This window comes from Dunckerocampus dactyliophorus, chromosome 21, assembly GCF_027744805.1.
Source record: "Dunckerocampus dactyliophorus isolate RoL2022-P2 chromosome 21, RoL_Ddac_1.1, whole genome shotgun sequence".
NCBI lineage: Eukaryota > Metazoa > Chordata > Actinopteri > Syngnathiformes > Syngnathidae > Dunckerocampus > Dunckerocampus dactyliophorus.
Genome location: NC_072839.1, coordinates 11680028 through 11699502, shown reverse-complemented (window position 1 = coordinate 11699502; position 19475 = coordinate 11680028). Strand labels below are relative to the sequence as shown.

General features: G+C 42.1%; 3 protein-coding genes across 6 annotated transcripts; 1 reads left to right on the top strand and 2 right to left on the bottom strand.

The window, feature by feature from the left end:
* The first annotated feature begins 128 nt into the window (after nucleotides 1-128).
* On the top strand, nucleotides 129-8443 carry mybl1 (v-myb avian myeloblastosis viral oncogene homolog-like 1). Of its 3 annotated transcripts, none has more exons than XM_054765131.1 (16): nucleotides 129-491; nucleotides 1602-1701; nucleotides 1779-1850; nucleotides 1946-2038; nucleotides 2966-3186; nucleotides 3553-3763; nucleotides 3839-3901; nucleotides 4112-4210; nucleotides 4598-4837; nucleotides 4953-5246; nucleotides 5335-5474; nucleotides 5544-5658; nucleotides 6060-6176; nucleotides 6248-6352; nucleotides 6419-6607; nucleotides 6678-8443. In XM_054765131.1, the coding sequence occupies exons 1-16, from the start codon at nucleotides 466-468 to the stop codon at nucleotides 6801-6803; spliced, it is 2211 nt and encodes a 736-aa protein (XP_054621106.1). In that variant the 5' UTR covers nucleotides 129-465; the 3' UTR covers nucleotides 6804-8443. The 3 variants fall into 3 exon arrangements, with proteins under 3 accessions (XP_054621106.1, XP_054621105.1, XP_054621107.1); XM_054765130.1 differs by having other exon boundaries at nucleotides 4935-5246; XM_054765132.1 differs by lacking the exon at nucleotides 4112-4210 and having other exon boundaries at nucleotides 4935-5246.
* A 2193-nt stretch (nucleotides 8444-10636) lies between these two features.
* Nucleotides 10637-15781, bottom strand: si:dkey-97a13.12 (caskin-1). 2 transcript variants are annotated; one of them, XM_054765159.1, is made up of 5 exons: nucleotides 15595-15781; nucleotides 15425-15456; nucleotides 14935-15102; nucleotides 12817-12896; nucleotides 10637-12396 (listed from the first exon to the last, which is right to left on the bottom strand). In XM_054765159.1, exons 1-5 carry the CDS (start codon nucleotides 15659-15661, stop codon nucleotides 12141-12143), a joined length of 603 nt encoding a protein of 200 aa, XP_054621134.1. In that variant the 5' UTR covers nucleotides 15662-15781; the 3' UTR covers nucleotides 10637-12140. The 2 variants fall into 2 exon arrangements, with proteins under 2 accessions (XP_054621134.1, XP_054621135.1); XM_054765160.1 differs by having other exon boundaries at nucleotides 15425-15452; nucleotides 15595-15708.
* A 1531-nt stretch (nucleotides 15782-17312) lies between these two features.
* On the bottom strand, nucleotides 17313-18746 carry rrs1 (ribosome biogenesis regulator 1 homolog). The gene has a single exon (XM_054765152.1). The coding sequence runs from the start codon at nucleotides 18683-18685 to the stop codon at nucleotides 17636-17638; it is 1050 nt and encodes a 349-aa protein (XP_054621127.1). The 5' UTR covers nucleotides 18686-18746; the 3' UTR covers nucleotides 17313-17635.
* Between the last annotated feature and the right edge of the window lie 729 nt (nucleotides 18747-19475).

Genomic DNA, 19475 nt, shown 5'->3' with positions numbered 1-19475 from the left:
TCAGCCAATCACATAAACACCTACTCCCCATTTCTGACCAATCAGAGGCGAGGCCGCCTGTGCAGTGGGCTGGGCGCGAGAATCGGCGGGATGGACAAAAATCATATCACCAAATGGAACAAGGAGGAGAGAGCTGGGAATATCCACTCAGCGAGTAATGAAAACTAAATTACAATCTTTTCGGCGTCTTATCTACATTTTTATGCTGTGATAGTGGCCCAGAACACACAAGAGGACGCTTGTCTTTGGAGGCATGTTATCGCCAATAAGTAAAAAGTAATATGACGAACAAGACATTGAATTAGCATTCCGGCTAGCCGAGTCATGCTAGCTAGATACTGCCTCCTGGAAGTGAGCACCTACGGAAAACTCTTCTATGGATAAACGTGGATTTATGTGCTATTTTAGCGAGCTGAGGAACAACAGGTTGGTAGTAGAAAAGGTTCGCGCATCCCGGCGGCTGTCATGGACAACGTGAGATCGTCACGCAGGTGGGTGGCTGTCTCTAACGTCGTTCACTGTCATTCGCTTATTTACATTACGTTAGTTTTGCTATGTCACGCACTGCAAAAACAGACATGGCGTAATAACACTCATGCACCTACAGAATATGATGACTATAGAGGTACGGTGGTTAATAACAAAGCAATAACTTTACTAGCAAGAACAGCGTTGAATAGGAGCTATACAAGCCACACTCGCGTTCTTGTAAACATTGCAATAAGGCTCAAGGGGCAATTAGGTTGCATAAAAGACTACTTTGCATGAGCAATATGGTTATGCAATGGCAGCAACCATGCACCAACCCACACACACACTTTGTTTAATCTTAGGAGGAAAAAAGGCACATAACACCCTCTTTTTTTCTATTAGACATTATTAAGTCATGAGCTGCGTCAACTGTACATTTTGTGACACCCATTTGCACACCAGAAAACTCCAAAGGAGGCGCAGCAGCTGGAGGAAAATCAAGAAAAAAAATCTTCAAACCTGTTCAGTTATGTTTAACAGCTGAATGAATAGATTTTTACTTCAGACTGTGAGCAAGTTACCAGAGTCCGGGTGTTTTTGAGACAGAGAATAATAAAAAAAAATATATATATATATATATATATATATATATATATATATATACACAGTATATATATCAGCTAATCAACTAGAAACACATTTAGATGTCATGTTTTTCCTATAAGAACACTTGTGAGTAAAAGAAGGTGGATCTTTTTCTTGTGTTTTGGAAGTATTTGAATAGCCATTAGGGATTTGCCATTCAAAATAACCACACCCCACCTTACCTCTATAGGTGAAAGAGCCCCTTCATTGCCCAGGTCCCCAACCCCCCCCACCACTACAAACACACACACTTTTTTTCCTACCCAGCTTCCACTGTGCCAAAATCCAAGTGACTCACTTGAGTTTCCACAGGGTATGAAGAGCTTTGGCGGGAACACTGTTTTCCCTCCTTGTTGTTGATGTGTGATGCTAATTAATGGCCCCTCTGTGTCATATATCATATTCATGACATCATTCCTTTCTCGTATTGAGTGTCTGTATTGTTGTTGGCTCTTCTTCTAAAAACAAACTGTGTGTCTTTGTAGTCACAATGAGGATGAAGAGCCCCACTCCACTGATCCAGACACTAAAGAGAGGAGCAAAGACAAGAAGGTTTTGTGCAAAGTGAAGTGGTCGCGCGATGAGGTAATCTGGACTTTATTTGTACTTTCTTGCACATAATATATATATTTTTTTAGAGTTCATCTGTGTTTGTCTCCAAGGATGAAAAACTGAAAAAGCTTGTGGAGCAACATGGCACGGACTCCTGGAAATTAATAGCAAACTATTTCCCTGTAAGTATGAGCCGCTTGTAACAGACGTCCACTTACCCCTCCACAAAGTCACTGTACTCTAATGAGGTGTCTCCATCACACGTATGACACGACAGGGGAGGACAGATGGCCAGTGTCAGCACCGCTGGCAGAAGGTGCTCAACCCCGAGCTGGTGAAAGGCCCATGGACAAAAGAGGAGGATCAGAAGGTAATAAGAGCCGGGAGTGTCCTGTCTTGCACACACAAACATTGTTAAGTGATAGGGGGAAACAGCAGGCAATCCCGACTGACTGACTAAAGCCATGCGCCATTTTACTTCCCGCCAAAAACATTCTTGGCTTTGGCGTCTCTTACCAAATGCTCCATTACGTCATCGCAAATACACTCACACAAGTGCGCTGAGCCCTTTCCTGTGGAGAACACCAGCCTCCACTATGAGATGAACAAATTAACAATGCATTCCTTCAACGGATTGAGGCCTTTAAAATCGTGGCATCATCTCCAAAATATGGACCTATAAACACCCACACAAAATACCGTACTGACCTGACCATAAGAAGATATTTTGTTCCCTAGAAAACAGTCTGTAAAAAATAGAAAATAGGGAAAAAATAATTATGAGTTGCGACAGGTTGTCATATATTTGGGATCTAAAGGTTTATACATGCAAACAGTCAGAGCTTTTCTTCCTGTCACACACACACACACACACACACACACACCAGTGACCTTTACATATGCAGACGTGACACTGTTACCTGCTTGCAAAATTAAGCTAGTGGTGATCAGTGAAGCATTTTTTGGTGATTGTTTAGTTGTTAATTCGTTATTGGAAAACATGACTTCAAAGACTCATTTTGTCTTTCAAAATATATAGTTAAAAAAACAGGTCTTGGGAAAAGAGGGGTCGTCTTATGTTCAGGTTTGTCTAATGCCTCAGTGTCTCAGCTGCATCTCCACAGGTCACTTGTGTGTGAGTGACGGGAAGAAAAGCTTGGGCTCACTTGTTGGTGTGCATGTAAAAATTGCTACACTCCATTATATTGATGTTATATATTGAGGTCAATGGTGTATTTTGACAACCCTGTAATAGAAGCAATGATGAATGGTAAATGTCTGATAATGTTTTGTGCAGGTCATCGACCTGGTCCACAAGTACGGCCCCAAACGCTGGTCCGTGATCGCAAAGCACCTCCAAGGCAGGATTGGCAAGCAATGTCGCGAGCGCTGGCACAACCACCTCAACCCTGAAGTGAAGAAGTCCTCCTGGACCCAAGAGGAGGATCGGATCATCTACGAGGCCCACAAGCGTCTGGGCAACCGCTGGGCAGAGATCTCCAAGCTCCTTCCTGGACGGTAAATCTCAACATTAAAATCCAATTGAGGGGGGAGGAAAAGTAGAGTGAACTGACCCAAACACACATTCCATATCTATGCTGGTGAAGGATGCTTTTTTTGTTTGTTTTTGTGGCGAAGACAAAACATGGCCCAACATTGAATCAAGAGGCAGTCTACAGTCTTTAAGGCAACATGCAGACACATGGTTCCATGCTTAAATGCTTATATTTATGTTCTATGTTTGAAATTCTTACTTTTTTTACTTTATAAAAATGACTAGTAGTGTAAAAGCATCCATTATAATGTGTCAAAATTGAAAAGATATGTGAAAGTGAAAGAAAAAAAACAAAAAATGGTACTTATGAGTCTGTTTTGTTGCACCAGGACGGACAACTCCATCAAGAATCACTGGAACTCCACCATGAGGAGGAAAGTGGAGCATGAGGGCTACCTGCAAGAGGGCTGTCCTAAGACTTTCACTTCCTCGCACAATGGCGGGAAGAGGCGCCATCACTCGCCGTGCCCCCCACCGACCCCGACAGAGGTGCAGCATTGCGACCGTAGCCCCTTGTCCGCCGTGACAGGACCCAACCAGGTTTGCCTTCTCTCTAGGCTCTAGCCTCAGCACTTGCTTGTTCCTTTATTTATTGACACTTCTTTTGGGCTGCAGATGGTGGGATATCATTTTGAACCTCATGGGCGCCCCCTGATGGACAGTTCTGGTTTCATCCCAGTGAGTTTCCGTTCCTGTGTTTATTCTTGTGGTCGTTCACTCTGACTTCAAATCAAACCTGTTGTTTTTCCCTAACATCAATAACAGATATACTGGAGTACACCTTCCCCTTCTATCGCATTTTATATGTCAATCTGTTTGTTTTGTCTTCTTTCCTCCTTCCTTTCCTCCTGTACCCGTGATGTTGTCCCTCCCGTTTGTCCGTCTCAGCCGCCCTGCCCAGATGATCCTGACAGAGAACAAAGAATTAAGGAACTTGAGTTGCTGCTTATGTCAGCAGAGAGTGAAGTCCAGCGCAGAGGTCCATGTGTAAGCGCACACTCCCTCATGGGTGTTAGCAATTAGTGTAGCCTGCGTGTGTGTGTGTGTGTGTAGGCTTGTAGTGTACATACATACATTGGAAAAACACCGTAGATATACTGTGTTTTTGCAGTGTATCTATGTGAAAACAACAATGGCGCACATGCTCTTGCTGTAGTGTTTCTCGACTGTAGTAGCTAGCTTCCCATCTCGCTCCTCATCACAACTGGCCTCAAGCTGCCCCCGCCCACCCCAACCACCTCCATCATTTAAGACCTAAAGTGTCTCATCCCTTCCACCATGACGCTCCTGTGTTCCCTCCTTCTTGAATGATTGGCTCCTCATTTTTGTCATCGAGCTTCTCCACAACAATTCCAACGCCTCCTATTTTTCCAGAACTTGGAACAGTACTCGACCTGGTTGGATGACTTGTCTGAGGAAACGCTCGCTGCAAGCAGCAGCAGCCTGGAGGAGCAGGTGGACAGGAGCTCCTGGTCGAAGCCTGAGAACCCCAGAGGAGATTCCTCCAAAATGCCGGTGTCCCCTGGCAAATTCCTGGCTGTGGAGGCCAGCACGGTGCTGTCCAGCCTGCAGACCATGCCGGACTTTGCCGAGACCATGGAGCTCATTGACTCAGTAAGAAGGAATAGCACAGATTTCCTCTAAGTGCTGACTTATGTTGTCTTTATTAGATGTCACACAATTTGTTGAATGTATTAAAGATCTATTGTAGATGTGCTTTGCTCTACAGGACCCCTCGGCATGGAGCAACGTGGCCAGTTGTGACCTCTCAGAGACGGCGCCCAGGCAAGACCAGACCGCCTTTACCACTCTTGTTCAAGAGAGGAGCTTCTTGGGGCACACACCACATTCCTGCGCCTCCATGACTGGCCTCCACTCTTCCAAGGTGTCCACAGCGATGAGGAGGAAGAGGAGAGGTCGAGGGGAACAGTCTCCTCTGTGTGACAGGACCTGCCCTTCCTTTTTGGACAATGTCTCCAATTCACCTAAGAAGACACCTACAAAGCCATTTACTCCATCACGGGTAAAAAAAAACCCATCCATCCTTAAACGCAGGCTACTTCAAGTACAACTACAGAAGTCACGTGACTGGCACGACTTGTCTCCTGCAGTTCTGCAACATATCAGCAGCGGAGCATTTGAGTTTGGACAACCCGGCACTCACGTCCACCCCTGTGTGTGGACAGAAATGTTTCCTCAACACGCCGCTTCAGAAGGAGTCCACGCCCAAACACCAGAAAGAGAATGATGGGTCAGTGACAGCAAAATTAACAAGAGGACACATCTCCTTGGTGTACTTGTGACGGGAACCTTTTTTCAGTTCCAGGACACCCAAGTTTCGTAAAACCGTCATGATTCCAACACCGAGGACGCCGACTCCCTTCAAGAATGCTCTGGCAGCTCAGGAGAAGATGCACGGCCCACTAAAGATGGAGGTAAAACTCACCAGTTGTCCCCCTCAAATAGAGGCTTCCATTGCCGTGTCCGAAATAATTCCAGTCAGCTCAGTTGAATATTGCTCATGCACGGATATTAAATAGTTAACCGATGAGCCCATAGGAGCTCAGTTGCTAACCAAAATAGCAACCAACTGAGGCATATAAAGAAAGTGTGGAGTTTTGCCAGGGGATGCTGTCTTTTTCATGCAAGGAGTGTTCTTATTGACTCCACAGTGATGCAGGTGTCCATTTTTATGTTCCCAGTAGCAATACGCGTTTGCTTCATTACCCATAGTTTTCCAAATGCAGCCACCGCCATCTTCAACCCATGTCACCACTGCACATGAGTAAATACGCTTGCTGTGGTGATTCTCATCTCTTTGCTGCCGTTTTTCCAGCCGCAGCCTTTGGCTTTTCTAGAAGAAGACATCAGAGAGGTTCTGAAGCAGGAGACCGGAGCAGACATCTTTAACAGAACAGACGTGCAGCCTGACTACAAAGTGTGGAAGCAAAGTGTACGTGTCCTCCATTGCACCACAACTCCCCAAAGGTGGGCTTGGCCTTCACTGGGATTTTTGTATTGCAGATGGATGGTCCAGCTAGAAAAGTGCGCAAGTCCTTAGTGCTTGACCCCTGGGGGAAAGACTGCCTGAACATGCAACTGTTCCAAGATCAGTTCAACGATGCACAAGTGAGTTGCACCTAGGAGACAAAAAAACATAGATACCGAAAGGTGTTCCTAACATTTTGCATGCAGGTTCCAGACGAGAGTCTACTGACCAGCTCCTCCCTGAGTTCCCCAGCCACAGAGCACCAAGAGGAGGAGGACGGTCGCTGCACTTTGATCCAGCAAAAGGATCCTCCTTCTGTTGCTCTGCACCCTCGCGGCAAAATGAAAGTGAAGCCCACCGGCCGCCACAGAGCTGCAAAACACACCACAGCACAGGTAAATGCAACAACGCACAACATGTGCTACACCTCTGCTTGCTTCTGGATATGACCAGCTGTCCCTGCAGGTGAGTGAGTGGGAAGCAGTGCTTTATGGGAAGACGGAAGACCAGCTGCTCATGACAGAACAAGCCCGCCATTACCTGAACCCTTACCCGTCGCCTGGCCCCACCTCAAGGACCCTTGTGCTATAAGGCCCGGCATCCTACAGCCGCAATAAGCCATTGCTTTGCAGGCTACGCTCGCCTTAAAGGACGGAAAAACTCTTATCAGAAGACTTTCACACAGAGAGGGTGCAACGTTTATCATTCTATGCTTTTCACACAGAACCCAGTGATGCAGAGCTGACGTAACAGGACGGGAGAAGTGTGACCTCCCTTTCAACCAGCTCTCCTGCCTCTGTTGCAGGTCACACAAAATCATAAAAGATTGCAACTTTTTTTCCACACTGCAATTGGGATGCTTTGTCATTGTGCAAAAGCGGACATTGCAACAATATTACAATGTCTCACTTTGCTTTCCTGTGTAAAAGGCGAAGAAGGATACATGTCGGATCTTCTGTTGTGGCAATTTTGCAGGATTTCTGTGTGATACGACCTCCAAAAGTGGGGAAATTGCCTGGTCGTCTTGGGCTTTCATGCTGTGTGCTGGCTGCCCTTTATATACAGAACACACAGAGAGAAATGGCAGCTTTCACAGGCTGTATGAAAGGGGCTAGTGAAGCCAACTCTGTGTGACTTCCAGTATCTTCTGCACTATTCTAAAAGCAGGGTGAAGTATTTGCTGTGCTTCCAAGACAACTTGTACCTCCAAATGGAACGAGTGAGCATTTGGAGCAGGACGCGTGTACAGTAGAGCACTTGTGATGTCTTTTTATTTGTGAGCTAAAAGTCCAGCCGAGGAGGCCGCAGCGTGTGGCGAGTTGAATGTATTTCACTGCAATGTAAATGGAAAGGGTACCTTGATTGTTTATTTGTGTTGTATTTATTACCAGACAGCTCTAAAGAAGCTTAGATATTAATATAAGTCAGACAACAAGTAGTCTTACTTTGGATGCCCTTGCAGAAAAAAAAAAACGTCTAAAACTGTCCTATATCATCAGCTTGGAGAAGCTTTTGTATTTATTTAATGTCTACTAATTTATTTATTTCTTTAAAGAAACAAAACAACTATTGAAGTTTTATTGTCTTTCAACATAAGGATTGGCCTACCGAGTTAGTACATGCACTGCCTTCCAAATCATCATGTAGTCCTGTTTAATAATAGGATTTGTTGTTGGTTTTTTTTTTACTTTTTACGTGCTTAGGACGCCATTTCTGACCTCTCATCATAGACAAATTGCACTTTTTTTTCCATTTGAATGATTGTTCCTAAAGGTGTAGCTGGTGTTGTTTTGTATCAGTAGACGTGTTTTTAATTCCTAATCCAATGCTGACATGAATTTAACATGCAACGCTTTTTTTAATGTCACTAATTTGTTATGAGACGCTTACAATGGACTTCCATGTGTTGAGTTTTTAAGGTGCTAAAACTGCACTACATCTACTCAAAGTGTCATATCGGCATTAGGGGGTCGGGTATTAGTAATAATCTGGATTATCCTGCATTACAAGAAGGGAATCTTGTCGGGGAGATCAAGTGGAAAGATCAAGAGAAGTCATATCTGTGTATAAATATATATATTTGTGCTTTTCTTGTATGTTAACGAGGCAATGGAGAGCATGTACACGATACAACTACTGTAACGATTACACGAAATGCTGGCTTTCATGTGCAGGACATTCTGTAGCCCAGGTACCACAATAAGACTCTTGTCCATTATGCCTGCTGATTGGTCGGGTTTGCGCAAATAAATGCATCCAGTATGTTGCATGTGGCATGTTGGCCTTTCTTTTGCGATGCAATTCAATGGAAGAAAGATTCAAAAGTCAACCAGACAGTGCTTGTGACGGGTGAGCATTTGGCGAGATTTAAAAAATATATGTATAGTATGTAAGTGGTTGAATTGAATTATTTTATTGTTCCAAATTATGGTGACCCAGTTTCATCTAGTTAGATTCTATTACATATTTTTATGTTGATTATAGTTCAATTTAAAAATATGCAATTATTTTTATTGTTGTATAATAAAGTTAACTAAAAATGTTGAATTGAGATGTATTCTCTATTTTCTAGTATTTATTAAACATTTTAAATATGATTATTTTTTATACAGTTTATACTTAGATTTTGAAAAATTCAGTCATTATTTTTTATTACTATTATATACTGTATTACAATAAGATAATTCCATTTTACTTTACATTTGTATTATTTTTTCCCCGCTGCTAGTTTAGGGGAAATTCAATATTTCCAGCCTATATATTTAATACAGTGAATTATTACAAATCAATATATTTTATAATAAAATTACAAAATTATACAAGTTATATTTGATTAATTTTTTATTTTTATTTTTGAGGGCATTCTTGGTGTAAAACGTTCGTATAAGAGTTAATATGACAAGATTTTTAAACATTTTTATATTAAATTTATGCTTAATAACAGCTGTATGCATACATTATGGTCATAGAATTCAATGTCGTGTTTTATTACACATTTTTGAATGAATAATATATGATTATTTGTCTTTCATGATTGGTTGGGGTGTCCAAAACACGTCTTGACTTGACGGCGTTTTGATACCTTGCCAAATAATTGCTTTCCCCCCGAAAAAGTGACGCAAATGGAAGTTACCTCAGGTGCGTGTGACAGGTGAGGTTCTGCTACTTCTTCTTCTGTGTCATCTTGTTCCAGGGGTCCAGGGACACGAGCCCCCCTCAGCCAGAACAAGAGGCCTCTCCACAGGGTCAGCTGCTCGTCCTAAAGGGGTCCACTCACCCGTGACTTAATGCCCCCGTGCTCTTTTGTCCTGCTGGGATTTTTTTCACTCAATTGGCCGCCAAATGGAGGGGGAATGTGACGACTCCTCGCCTTATGCCACACACACACACACACACACACACACACATTTGCACGCCATGTCCCCTTAATCAATGTGTCGTGCGTGGACAAGAGGCTCTTTTGTTAGGAGGTGACCCACACAGCGACTTGAAAGCTTTTTTTCCTCTTAATTGCTTTTTGGCATCAGGCCGTCCACCTTCTGTTTCCTGCTTGTGTTTAAGAGACAAATAAAGAAGTGAGAAGACGCGTCCCTGACATTGTGTCTCTTATTTGTTCTCTTATTTGTTCTTACGAAGACACTTGGCAAGAGTCGGCAGCACTGTTTTCTGTAGCTAGGTACTTTTCTGGAGCTTCTTGCTCCATTTTATTGAATTATTTCATCTTGTTTTGACCACGCAATTGTCATATGTCAGTGGACATCTTATGTCTTTACTAATATTCAAACTTTGGGATAGTTTTATTAACTTTTGGGTTTTTTTGTATGATTATTATTGGCTTACGTAATTAAATTATTTGTTCATTATTTTTAAAAAAATGTTAAAATATAAAATTTATATTATATATATATATACGTATAATTTTTAAATTAATTTTATAATAAAATGCATTGTACAAATATATTTTTTAAAAGGTCCTGAGAAAACATATTAAATAATTCCTTCAGATTTAAATGACTGAATATTTCATAGTTATGTGCTTTATTTCTTATGTATTTTAGTTTTTTTTTTAATAATTCAATAAAATTGTATTGATTTAAATTAACATTATCACGTAAAAAATGAGAATGTTATTTCAGTTAAATAACATGTAATATATAAATAATATAAAATATAAATAAAATAATAAAATAATTATAAAAATAATAATAAATAAAAAAATAAAATTAAAAATAATAAAAATAATATATAATATAAAATATCAATATATAAAATAATTATATAAATAATTATATATTTAAAAAAATGAATTGAATATAATTAGTTTACACTAATATAATCGCATTATGAGAACTTTTTTTTGTGTTTAATAATACTCCCAAAATAATAATAATAAAGAAAGACATATATTATAAATACTAGTTCATTAATTATTTTTAATAGGATCAAATGCTCAAAAAATAGAAAGGACAACAAAATTAAATTTAAAAAATAAAATGCTAAATACAATTCACTCGTATGATCAACACATATAATATATAACATTTCAGTGGACGTTCTATTTTCAGTATTGAATGCTGTCATACACGCAGGGCTGGGATGGGTGTGCATCCTAAAGGTTCATAGCACTTGTATGATTTGTATGCGCGCATGTGCGCGCGACCACACCCACCTGCCTATCTGCATGCACGCACGCACACACGCACACCGCCTTTTGTGAATGCTAGACAGCAGATGGCAGGCCATTATCGGGCTGACAGAGCAGTCATCTGGCAGGCACCATGAACCCCCACCAACACCACCACCACACACCCTCGCTACATGCTCTTTTGGCGGGAAAGTCCATGTTGATGATGTATGCGTCGTCAATATCGGAGGGGAGGGGGTGTATGTCCACAGAGGTCAAGACCAAGGCTAGCATTGTGTGTGTGTGTGTGGGTGGGGGGTGGGATGTTCATTGGTGAGATGTTTTAGCGTAGCCATGGCAACCATCACACATCAACTACATTACTATTATTTAGTGGAAAAAGGCAGAATTGGACTTGTGGGATGGATTTGCTGGTTGTTTAATGATAAAAACAGGCTCCACCTTCACATATTTACAGTGCACCCTCACACAAACTTGATGGTGACACAAGCAATGGCATTGTTCAAGTCTGCATGTGACTATTCAACAGCACGTATATACTTTTCATGCACTTTTTACTATGCACTCGTCACCCTGCGTCAGGGGTGTCCAAAGTGAGGCCCGGGGCTACTTTTTTATTGGCCCGCGACTACAGTCTGCATGGCTGTTAGAAATAAGTGCATATAAGAGCGGCCTGAAATGTTTCTGCATGCGGTCCTCGGAGGAAAAAAACACCCCCGGCTGAGAAATTTAGTAAGAGTTAGTGCAGCAACTCTTTTTTTTTAATTATTTGCTACATTGAATTTCATTTATCATTGTTATATGCATACTTTGTATTATTATATAGGTCAATTTAGTGTGATTTTTAATAAATATTTTGAATTCTTATCATTATTTTTTGGGATTGGTTGGGCAATATTGAGTTTTTTGCTTAACTAATTGTTTGGGGGACATTAGATAGACACTAGATATTTACCAGAGTTAGTATAACAAAACTGTAATTAGATGTGATTGCTTTTGTTGTATTATTATGATATATTGTAGTAACATAAGATAGATTTTTGTGTACAGATTTTTAATGAATAGGTTGGGGGGGGGCATATTAATTAGGTGGGGTAATGGGGAAGACCACCTAAGACATCCAAAGGGTTAAAGAACAGCTTTTGATTGTTTAAACAAGGAAAAAAAACGAGGAAAAAAGTTTTGGTTGTGAAGCCACGCCCCATTTGTGATGTCACACCAAGAGCTGCCATGAAACCTTGTGACATCACCAACCGGGAGCCAGAATACCTGCCCCTTAGTCCTTAGTCCTCCTCAAAGGCCCCGTTGGTGGCCCCCTGGCAGTCGCTCTTCCTGCGGCACCTGGACAAGATCCTGTGCAGCAGGCCCGGCGAGGAGCGCTGCATCTGGGGACTCGCGTGTTGGAGCTGCGGGGTGTAGGAGGGCCTCCGCGATGGGGGCACGGGGGCCTCGCTGCCATCCTGGCCGCCATCCAGGCCCGCTTCCCCTGCACCTCCTCCTCCTCGGCTCCCCCTCCTGAGCGCCTGCAGAATGTGTCCACTGAGAGACAAAGAGGAAATAACACAAACACAAAGGCCCTGTTTATTCCTCATGACCCAAATTCCACCGCTTGAAAGGCCCCTGTGCTGTGTGTGTGTGTGTGTGTGTGTGTGTGTGTGTGTGTGTGTGTGTTCAAGCAGAGGAGGGGTCTTTGCCTTAATGAAACCTTACGTGAACCTACTTTAATATCCACTTTCTTAATGAGATGCAATGAGATGCCATTGATTAGTGTGTGTGTGTGTGTGTGTGTGTGTGTGTGTGTGTAATCAGCATGCTTTGTCAACTAATGAGAGGGACCACCTGTTCGGGGTCTTGGGGCGGAGCGCACAGGGGATGGGGGATGTGCGTGTTAGGGTATGGATTGGGTTGTGGGGCGGGAGGGGAACAGAACAGCTGTCGGGTGCGATGGCGGACCTCTACCTCGCACTGTTGCGGCGTGCGCCCCCGTCTTGATCCGAGGACGAGGTTCTCAGAGACGTGCTCCTCCTTACGCTTTTATCCTGCGGCGGACAAAAAAATAATAATAACACCCCCACGCCACAATATTAGGCACACCTCCACCATACAAAACTTGCATCCAAAATCGGGCCTTTTTAAAGATGCTCCCTTTTGATTGACACTGTAGTTTCTTGCTGCAGTACTTTGGCTACCTTGTTCCGCTACAGGGTCAAAATATTAGAAACACAGCACAGCTTCACGACTGCAAATGATGCAAACACAAAATTGCCTGTCATAAAACGGGATAACGTTGCTTTAAAATGGAGATTATTTTTTTTTGTTATTTCAGTACATCTTGAAGCAAACTTCAATTAAATTGCATTAAATTGCACATTGAATGCTTTAAAATCAGTGAATTTAATGCCAAATTGAAAGGAAAAATATGGAAAAATTATGAGAAAAATGCACAAATTAATTCCTGAATTCTTAATAAATAACATTTTTAAATAAACTTTTTATTCAATTTAAAAATAAATATTTTAGTACAGTAAATAATAATAATAATAATAATAAATAATAGCTTTACTGTGGTGTACATTCAAAAGCATCACGGCCAAAAATAATAAAAAAAAAAATTATGAGAAAAATGCAAAAATTAATTCCTGAATTCTTTTTAAAATAGAGCATTTTTATTTAATTTTGAAAAATATTTTCTTTGACTTTATCGCATGTCTTCAAATTAAACAATAGTTTTTCTATGGTGTACATTCAGAGGTATTACCATAGAAAATATGTTAAAATTATAAGAAAAATGCAAAAATTAATTCCTGAATTCTTAATGTATACAATTTTAAAATAAATATGTACTTTTTTCCCCCCCCTTCTACTTCATCGCACATCTTCAGATGAAATAACAGTTCTACTACGGTGCAGTCAGACGTAGCACACGGCCAGAATGAAATGAAAAATAGGCTAAAATGATGACAATAAAAAATTACATATATATTTTTAATGAGTACAGGAAGTGAGAAAAAATATACTGACTTAATATTTAAATGACATGTAATGGGGAAATAACTGGGGACATTTGATTGAAATTCAATTGCTCATAATAAATGATGCCAAACTCAAGAGGACAAATATGGTCAAATCATGTGAAAAAATGATGACTATACACTAGGTCCCCAACTTACGAACACCCGACTAGCGAACACTCGCGGATACGAACGCAAGCCGACTGGTCTATATTTTATTTAATTTTGCCTTGTAGTCAGTCTCAATCAGTATTTATACTGCTACTGTACATGCTTGACCAGTAGAGGGCACTGTTACACTGCTAATGCAGCCTTAGAGCTAATGAGACCAACAGAGGAAGAGTTAGACGCTGGGGAGATACAGTGGAAAGCTAAATTATACAACCCGGACAGAGCGTGTGATTTAAGTTTATGAAGAGTTAATAGGCCTGCTTAATTCTACACCACCAACATAACACTACCTCTTTTAGAAGAGTCTAACGACGACGATGACTTGCCCTTTTTTTCAAAATCTCCTCCTCCAACTCCCCCACAACAGCTCAACCACTCCTCTTCAAAGGTAAATAACATTTATCATTACGTATTATTATATCACTTTTATTATTGTTTTTTTTCATTAATTATCCTGGTTTAATATTACTACTGCATCCAAACTCATATTTACATACATACGCATATACTGTATATGTATACACGTACATGTAGTACCTATATCATTGGTAATATTACCTTTTCCCCTACTTAAGAACGATTCAACATAAGAACGGTTGTCTGGTACCAATTGTGTTTGTTAGTTGGGGACTAAGTGTAATAGCAAAAAATTTATTTTTGCAATATTATTATATATTGTGCGTTTTTCCCCCTAGTGTGGCCTTATAATACTCCTTGATACAGTAGCAGTATACCTAATATACTGTACAATGCAACAGCAGATATTATGGAGTTAATTTCTGATTACGGTTGAAGCACAACCAAAGTAAGATTAGGTCTATTCTTCCAAAATAAATCCCAGTATCGTGGCATCTAAAGCTGCAGAGAGCGCATGGAGAGCTCCGAGCCAACCCACCTGGCCCAGCTCCACGACACAAGAGGCGGGGAAGTAGCCCTGCTGGCCATCCTGCAGACGCCCGAACCACCGCCCCTCCTCATGTTGGGACAGAACCACAATGACGTCACCAGCAGCCAGCTCCAGCTCATCTGGCCAGTGGGGACTGTAGCTGCGCACCACCACCATCTAGCGGACAGATGGAGAACAACACCATATTGAAAGGCGTTATGAAAGTGCATCGTTTGCTCAGACCAGGTTGACAGCATTATTGTGATTAATTTCCCATTCATTTGTGTAGCAGAGAGCGACGAAGGGTCAGATGCAGTGAATGGAAAGGATTATGTGTCAAGGAGATTAACCCCTGTGGTGAAATAGAAACCCTAAATCCAGGGCTCTTATCTCCTAAAAATTGCTCCAAGGACTGAGATTAATTAGAAAAATGGAGCAAAGGGGGCACATTGATGCGCATTTCAATGAAAATGAAAACAAAAAAAACAAAAAAACTTGCCTTCTCAGCCTCTGCTCTGTATCGATTCCTGACTTTTCACCGTGGAGGTGGAGGTGGAGGTGAGTCAGCAAAAATAAACAAATAAATAAATAAAAGTGAGGTGAACAACAGCGGAAGATGCACATTACAAGGTGCGGATGTACTGCATGACGGTGCTCCTGCGCACTCACCTTGCGGCGCGAGGACGGTGGTGAACACGTCAAAGTGCTCGTTGCTGTGCATGTAGATACGCTGCATCTTCACGGAGCTCTCACATCAACACTGGACTCTGCTCTCTGCACGCAGCGCCTTAAAAAGAAATGCTAATCCACTGCAGCAACACCGACTGGCGCTGGCAACCAGGTCGTGCTGCAGCAAGACACATGGCACTGCAACCCTGCAGGAGAGAGGAAGTATAGCTTTTGACAACCTTTGCTAGCTCTACAAGCAATGCTTTCAGTAACTGTCATAACCACTGCATAATACAACTAAAATAAAGTAAAACTACTCACCCTGGCTTTGTTGAAGCCCAAACGAGGGAACAGGAAGGCATCTGCAATGAAATAAGGTCATGTAGTTAATTGAATTCCTTTTTGAGTATAAAATAAAACTAAAAGAAAGCAAAACTAAACGCCAGAGTATTAGGGCCACATAAAAAACAACTTATATTTCGAAAGTGAAGTCGTACATTTATGAGAAAACCAAGGCATACATTTAGGAGATGTGCCTAATACTCCGTCGCACCGAACAGACACACAACAGTAAAAATGTGTTTGCAAGCTTCTTGTCATTTTCGCACTGTGAGCCATTATGCGTTCACCTATTATTCTCATGTGCCCATGCTTGAGATACACCAAAACTAAAATAAAGCAAAACTACTCACCCTGGCTCTGGTAACATCTGACAGACATGTAAGGGAGAGCAAACGGAAAGACGTTTGCAGGTCAGTACCGGTACTGATACTCCCAAGTGAGCACCTGCTTGGTATGGTTTTTAATAAAACCAAAATAAAGCAAAACTGGACACAACTGTAACTGCAACTTATGGTCAAAATGTGCAGCTGGCTGGCAAGCGTCCGTGGTCTTTTTCAATCCACACTATTTACAGTAGCATCTGTTGTGTAGTACACCCACAGTAAATTAAAACTACATTGCCGGACATTCATTCCTGCATGTGGCCTTGTCTCGATGACCCTAGTTACCTTAAGATGCAATCCCTCCCCCCCTCCCGGGCATAAATAAATACCTGTATACAAAGTACTTGTCCTGAATTCAGCAGCATGTCCCGAGAGGTGACAACAGGGCCAAAGAATTGCGTAAGCAAAAGTCAGCGCTAAGCGGCTTAGGAAAGTGATCTGATTGATGAGGAGCACTTCTAGGAAGAACACGCTGCTCCGACTTCAGGAATGGAAGCATGGTCTGTACATTTAAACGTCATTTAATGAGATGCTTAACGGAAGACGTTCACTTCACTGTGCTCAGCGACACTGAAGCGATGTCAGCCAATTGTTGCAGGAAACGGTTCAGCTGACGTTTTTAAGTGAATATACTTCGCAGCGGTATGTCATACTTTTACTCCTCTCCCGTACCTTTAAGGTCACCAAAATATGTGCACGTCAACTACTGCAGACCACAATCATTAATACATAAAACCTGAGCATGATTAGTTTTATAAAGGCTGTTTTTTTTAACAGAGCTTTTATTGATTGCCATGAAGGTGTACTTATAGTTGTTTATGAGCAGAGGGGCAACATGTTTATGGTTGGTCAGCTAGGCTAGGCTTTTATAAGCCTTCTATTTAGCGAATCGGCGCCTATTTGGTACGTAAAATAAACAAAAGCACAATTACACACATAAGCTACAACAGTACTCACCCTGACAGCCACCCAAAGGAGAGGGAACAGGAAGGCAATATTGCCACCTAGTGGCGTCTTATGGTACTACCGCATCTATTTACCTGTTTGGCAACGTCTTGGGTTTAAAGGTATTTTTAAAACTGTGTTCGAGAAAAATGTTGTATTTGTCCTTTACATTCCATGGGGGATACAATTCCTTCTGAGTCATACCTGAATTGAATGAAAAAGTCTTTCAAGATGATTAGAAAATGTTTATTTCCTGTACTAATATATGCTTCAGTATAGAAATACAGTGTGATAAATGTGGTGCGGGCTTTTTGGTGATAATTTAACAGTCACAGCTTTAGAATCATGTCGTTTGGATGTCAGTCACAGTCTCAGCGCTTCCCAGGTTTGGCCTTTCCTCCTGGAGGTTTTCCTCTGCCCCCCTTCCATTTGCCCTGGCCCTGGCCCTTCCCCTTCCCCTTGCCTTTGCCTCCCATGTTGTCTCTCCGTCCCTTCCTGCCTGCCTTCTTCTTGCTCTTGGCTGCAGACTCTTCCTGGTCATCCTCCCTCATCTGCTTGTTGACTGCCTTGGTGAGGTCTAGCTTGGGCCTCTTGCCCTCCATCACCTTCAGGAGCTCCAGCTGCTTCTCCCTCTCGTTGGAAAAGTCACCGATGAGAGGGTCAAACTTCCTCTTCTTGCCCGTGTTTTTGACAGGTTTCTCCTTAGGGAGCCTGTCCTGGAACCTGCCCACAGAGGCGGTGGAGGTCATGGCCACGCTCGCCGCTTTGGCCAGGTCGTCTTTGGACTGCTTGGCCACGGGGGTCAAGCCCACGCCGGGTAGCTTCACCTTCTGTGCCCGGGCAATGTTCTTCAGCCTGTTGAACTCATTTTTAGCCACCCGCTCCTTCTTCGCCTTGACGCGCTTGGCGAACTGGTCCTCGTAGGGGTCCGAGGTCTCCGGTACCTCAATGAGCCAGTCCTTGGTGTCGTCGTTAGCCCGCTTATAGCCCCAGCGACGCCGCCACTCTTTGGCCGTTTCATCCCACACCAAGTTGGTCTTCTTCTTTTTCTGGATGCCCTTCAGCTTGGCGAACTGTTCCCATTTAGTCGGAGGTTTGGGTTTAGGTATAGGCTTCTCTCGGGGCAAAGCGGTCGTCGGCTCGGGTAGTTTGGCCACGATGGCCTCCTGGACCCTCTCCGTGGGGAGCTTCCACAGCTCGTTGATGAGCAGCTGTGTGTTGTCGCGGGCCAGCGAGCGGAGAAAGTCCTCCTGCTTCTGCTGCTTAAAGTCGCGCAGCTCGATGCGGTTCTTGTCAACAGCGAGCAGGTTGCCCACGTCAAAGTCCAGCTCAAGCTCCTTGTGGACGGTTATGCTCCGGAGCTTATCGGCCTCGTCTCGCTCCGCCTGAGCTAACAGCTCGTCGACGTTACAAGTCGCCATGTTGGAGTGGAGAAGTATTCTGCTTCACACACGTGCGTAAGAAAACACTATGGTGGATATCGCATCGCTTCCGGGTTAAAGTTGAGTTTTTTGCAGTCACGTCAAGTAACCACTAGAGGGAGATATTTTCCCATTGTTTTTCAGCTGTACTTTCTTTCATACAGTATAATGCTTTAAAAAGTATTATTCCATATTTAAATGTATACGACATATTGTTCAACCCACCCATTGTAAGTTATATTCACTTTCACTTTTATGTTTGTTAACTTGCAGGAGGCAAAAACAAAAACAATCTAATATTCCAGACAGGTTTTACTTTTTCTTTTTTTTTACCTTACCATCTACTGAACGTCTGCGCATAGTAAAAAGCATTATTTGAGGAATTCCAAGTGCAACTGTACAGTATATTACTATTATATGCAGATTTTATAATTACCAGGGGAATAAACACTTTTGCTAAAAATGTAACACCACAGAACACCACAAATCATGATGAGTGCACAAAAAGGTTACTACTACTACTATTATTTCTTATGCAGTATATTTATACTATCATTATTACAATATTTTCTAAAAAAGAATGACTATAAAGCGTTAATCAATATGTGGGTACTCAGGAAAACAGTGGTAGTTCACGTAAAAAGCTGGAGGAACCACTGCTATACAGATCTGTGGTGTGACTCATAATGGCTGCCCGCCATCGTCAAGTTGCGGTGCTGTGATGAACTTTGTGACGGGATTAATTTCAATGTTTCCACTGAGAGATTAAGTGTGTTATCTATGTGTCTCT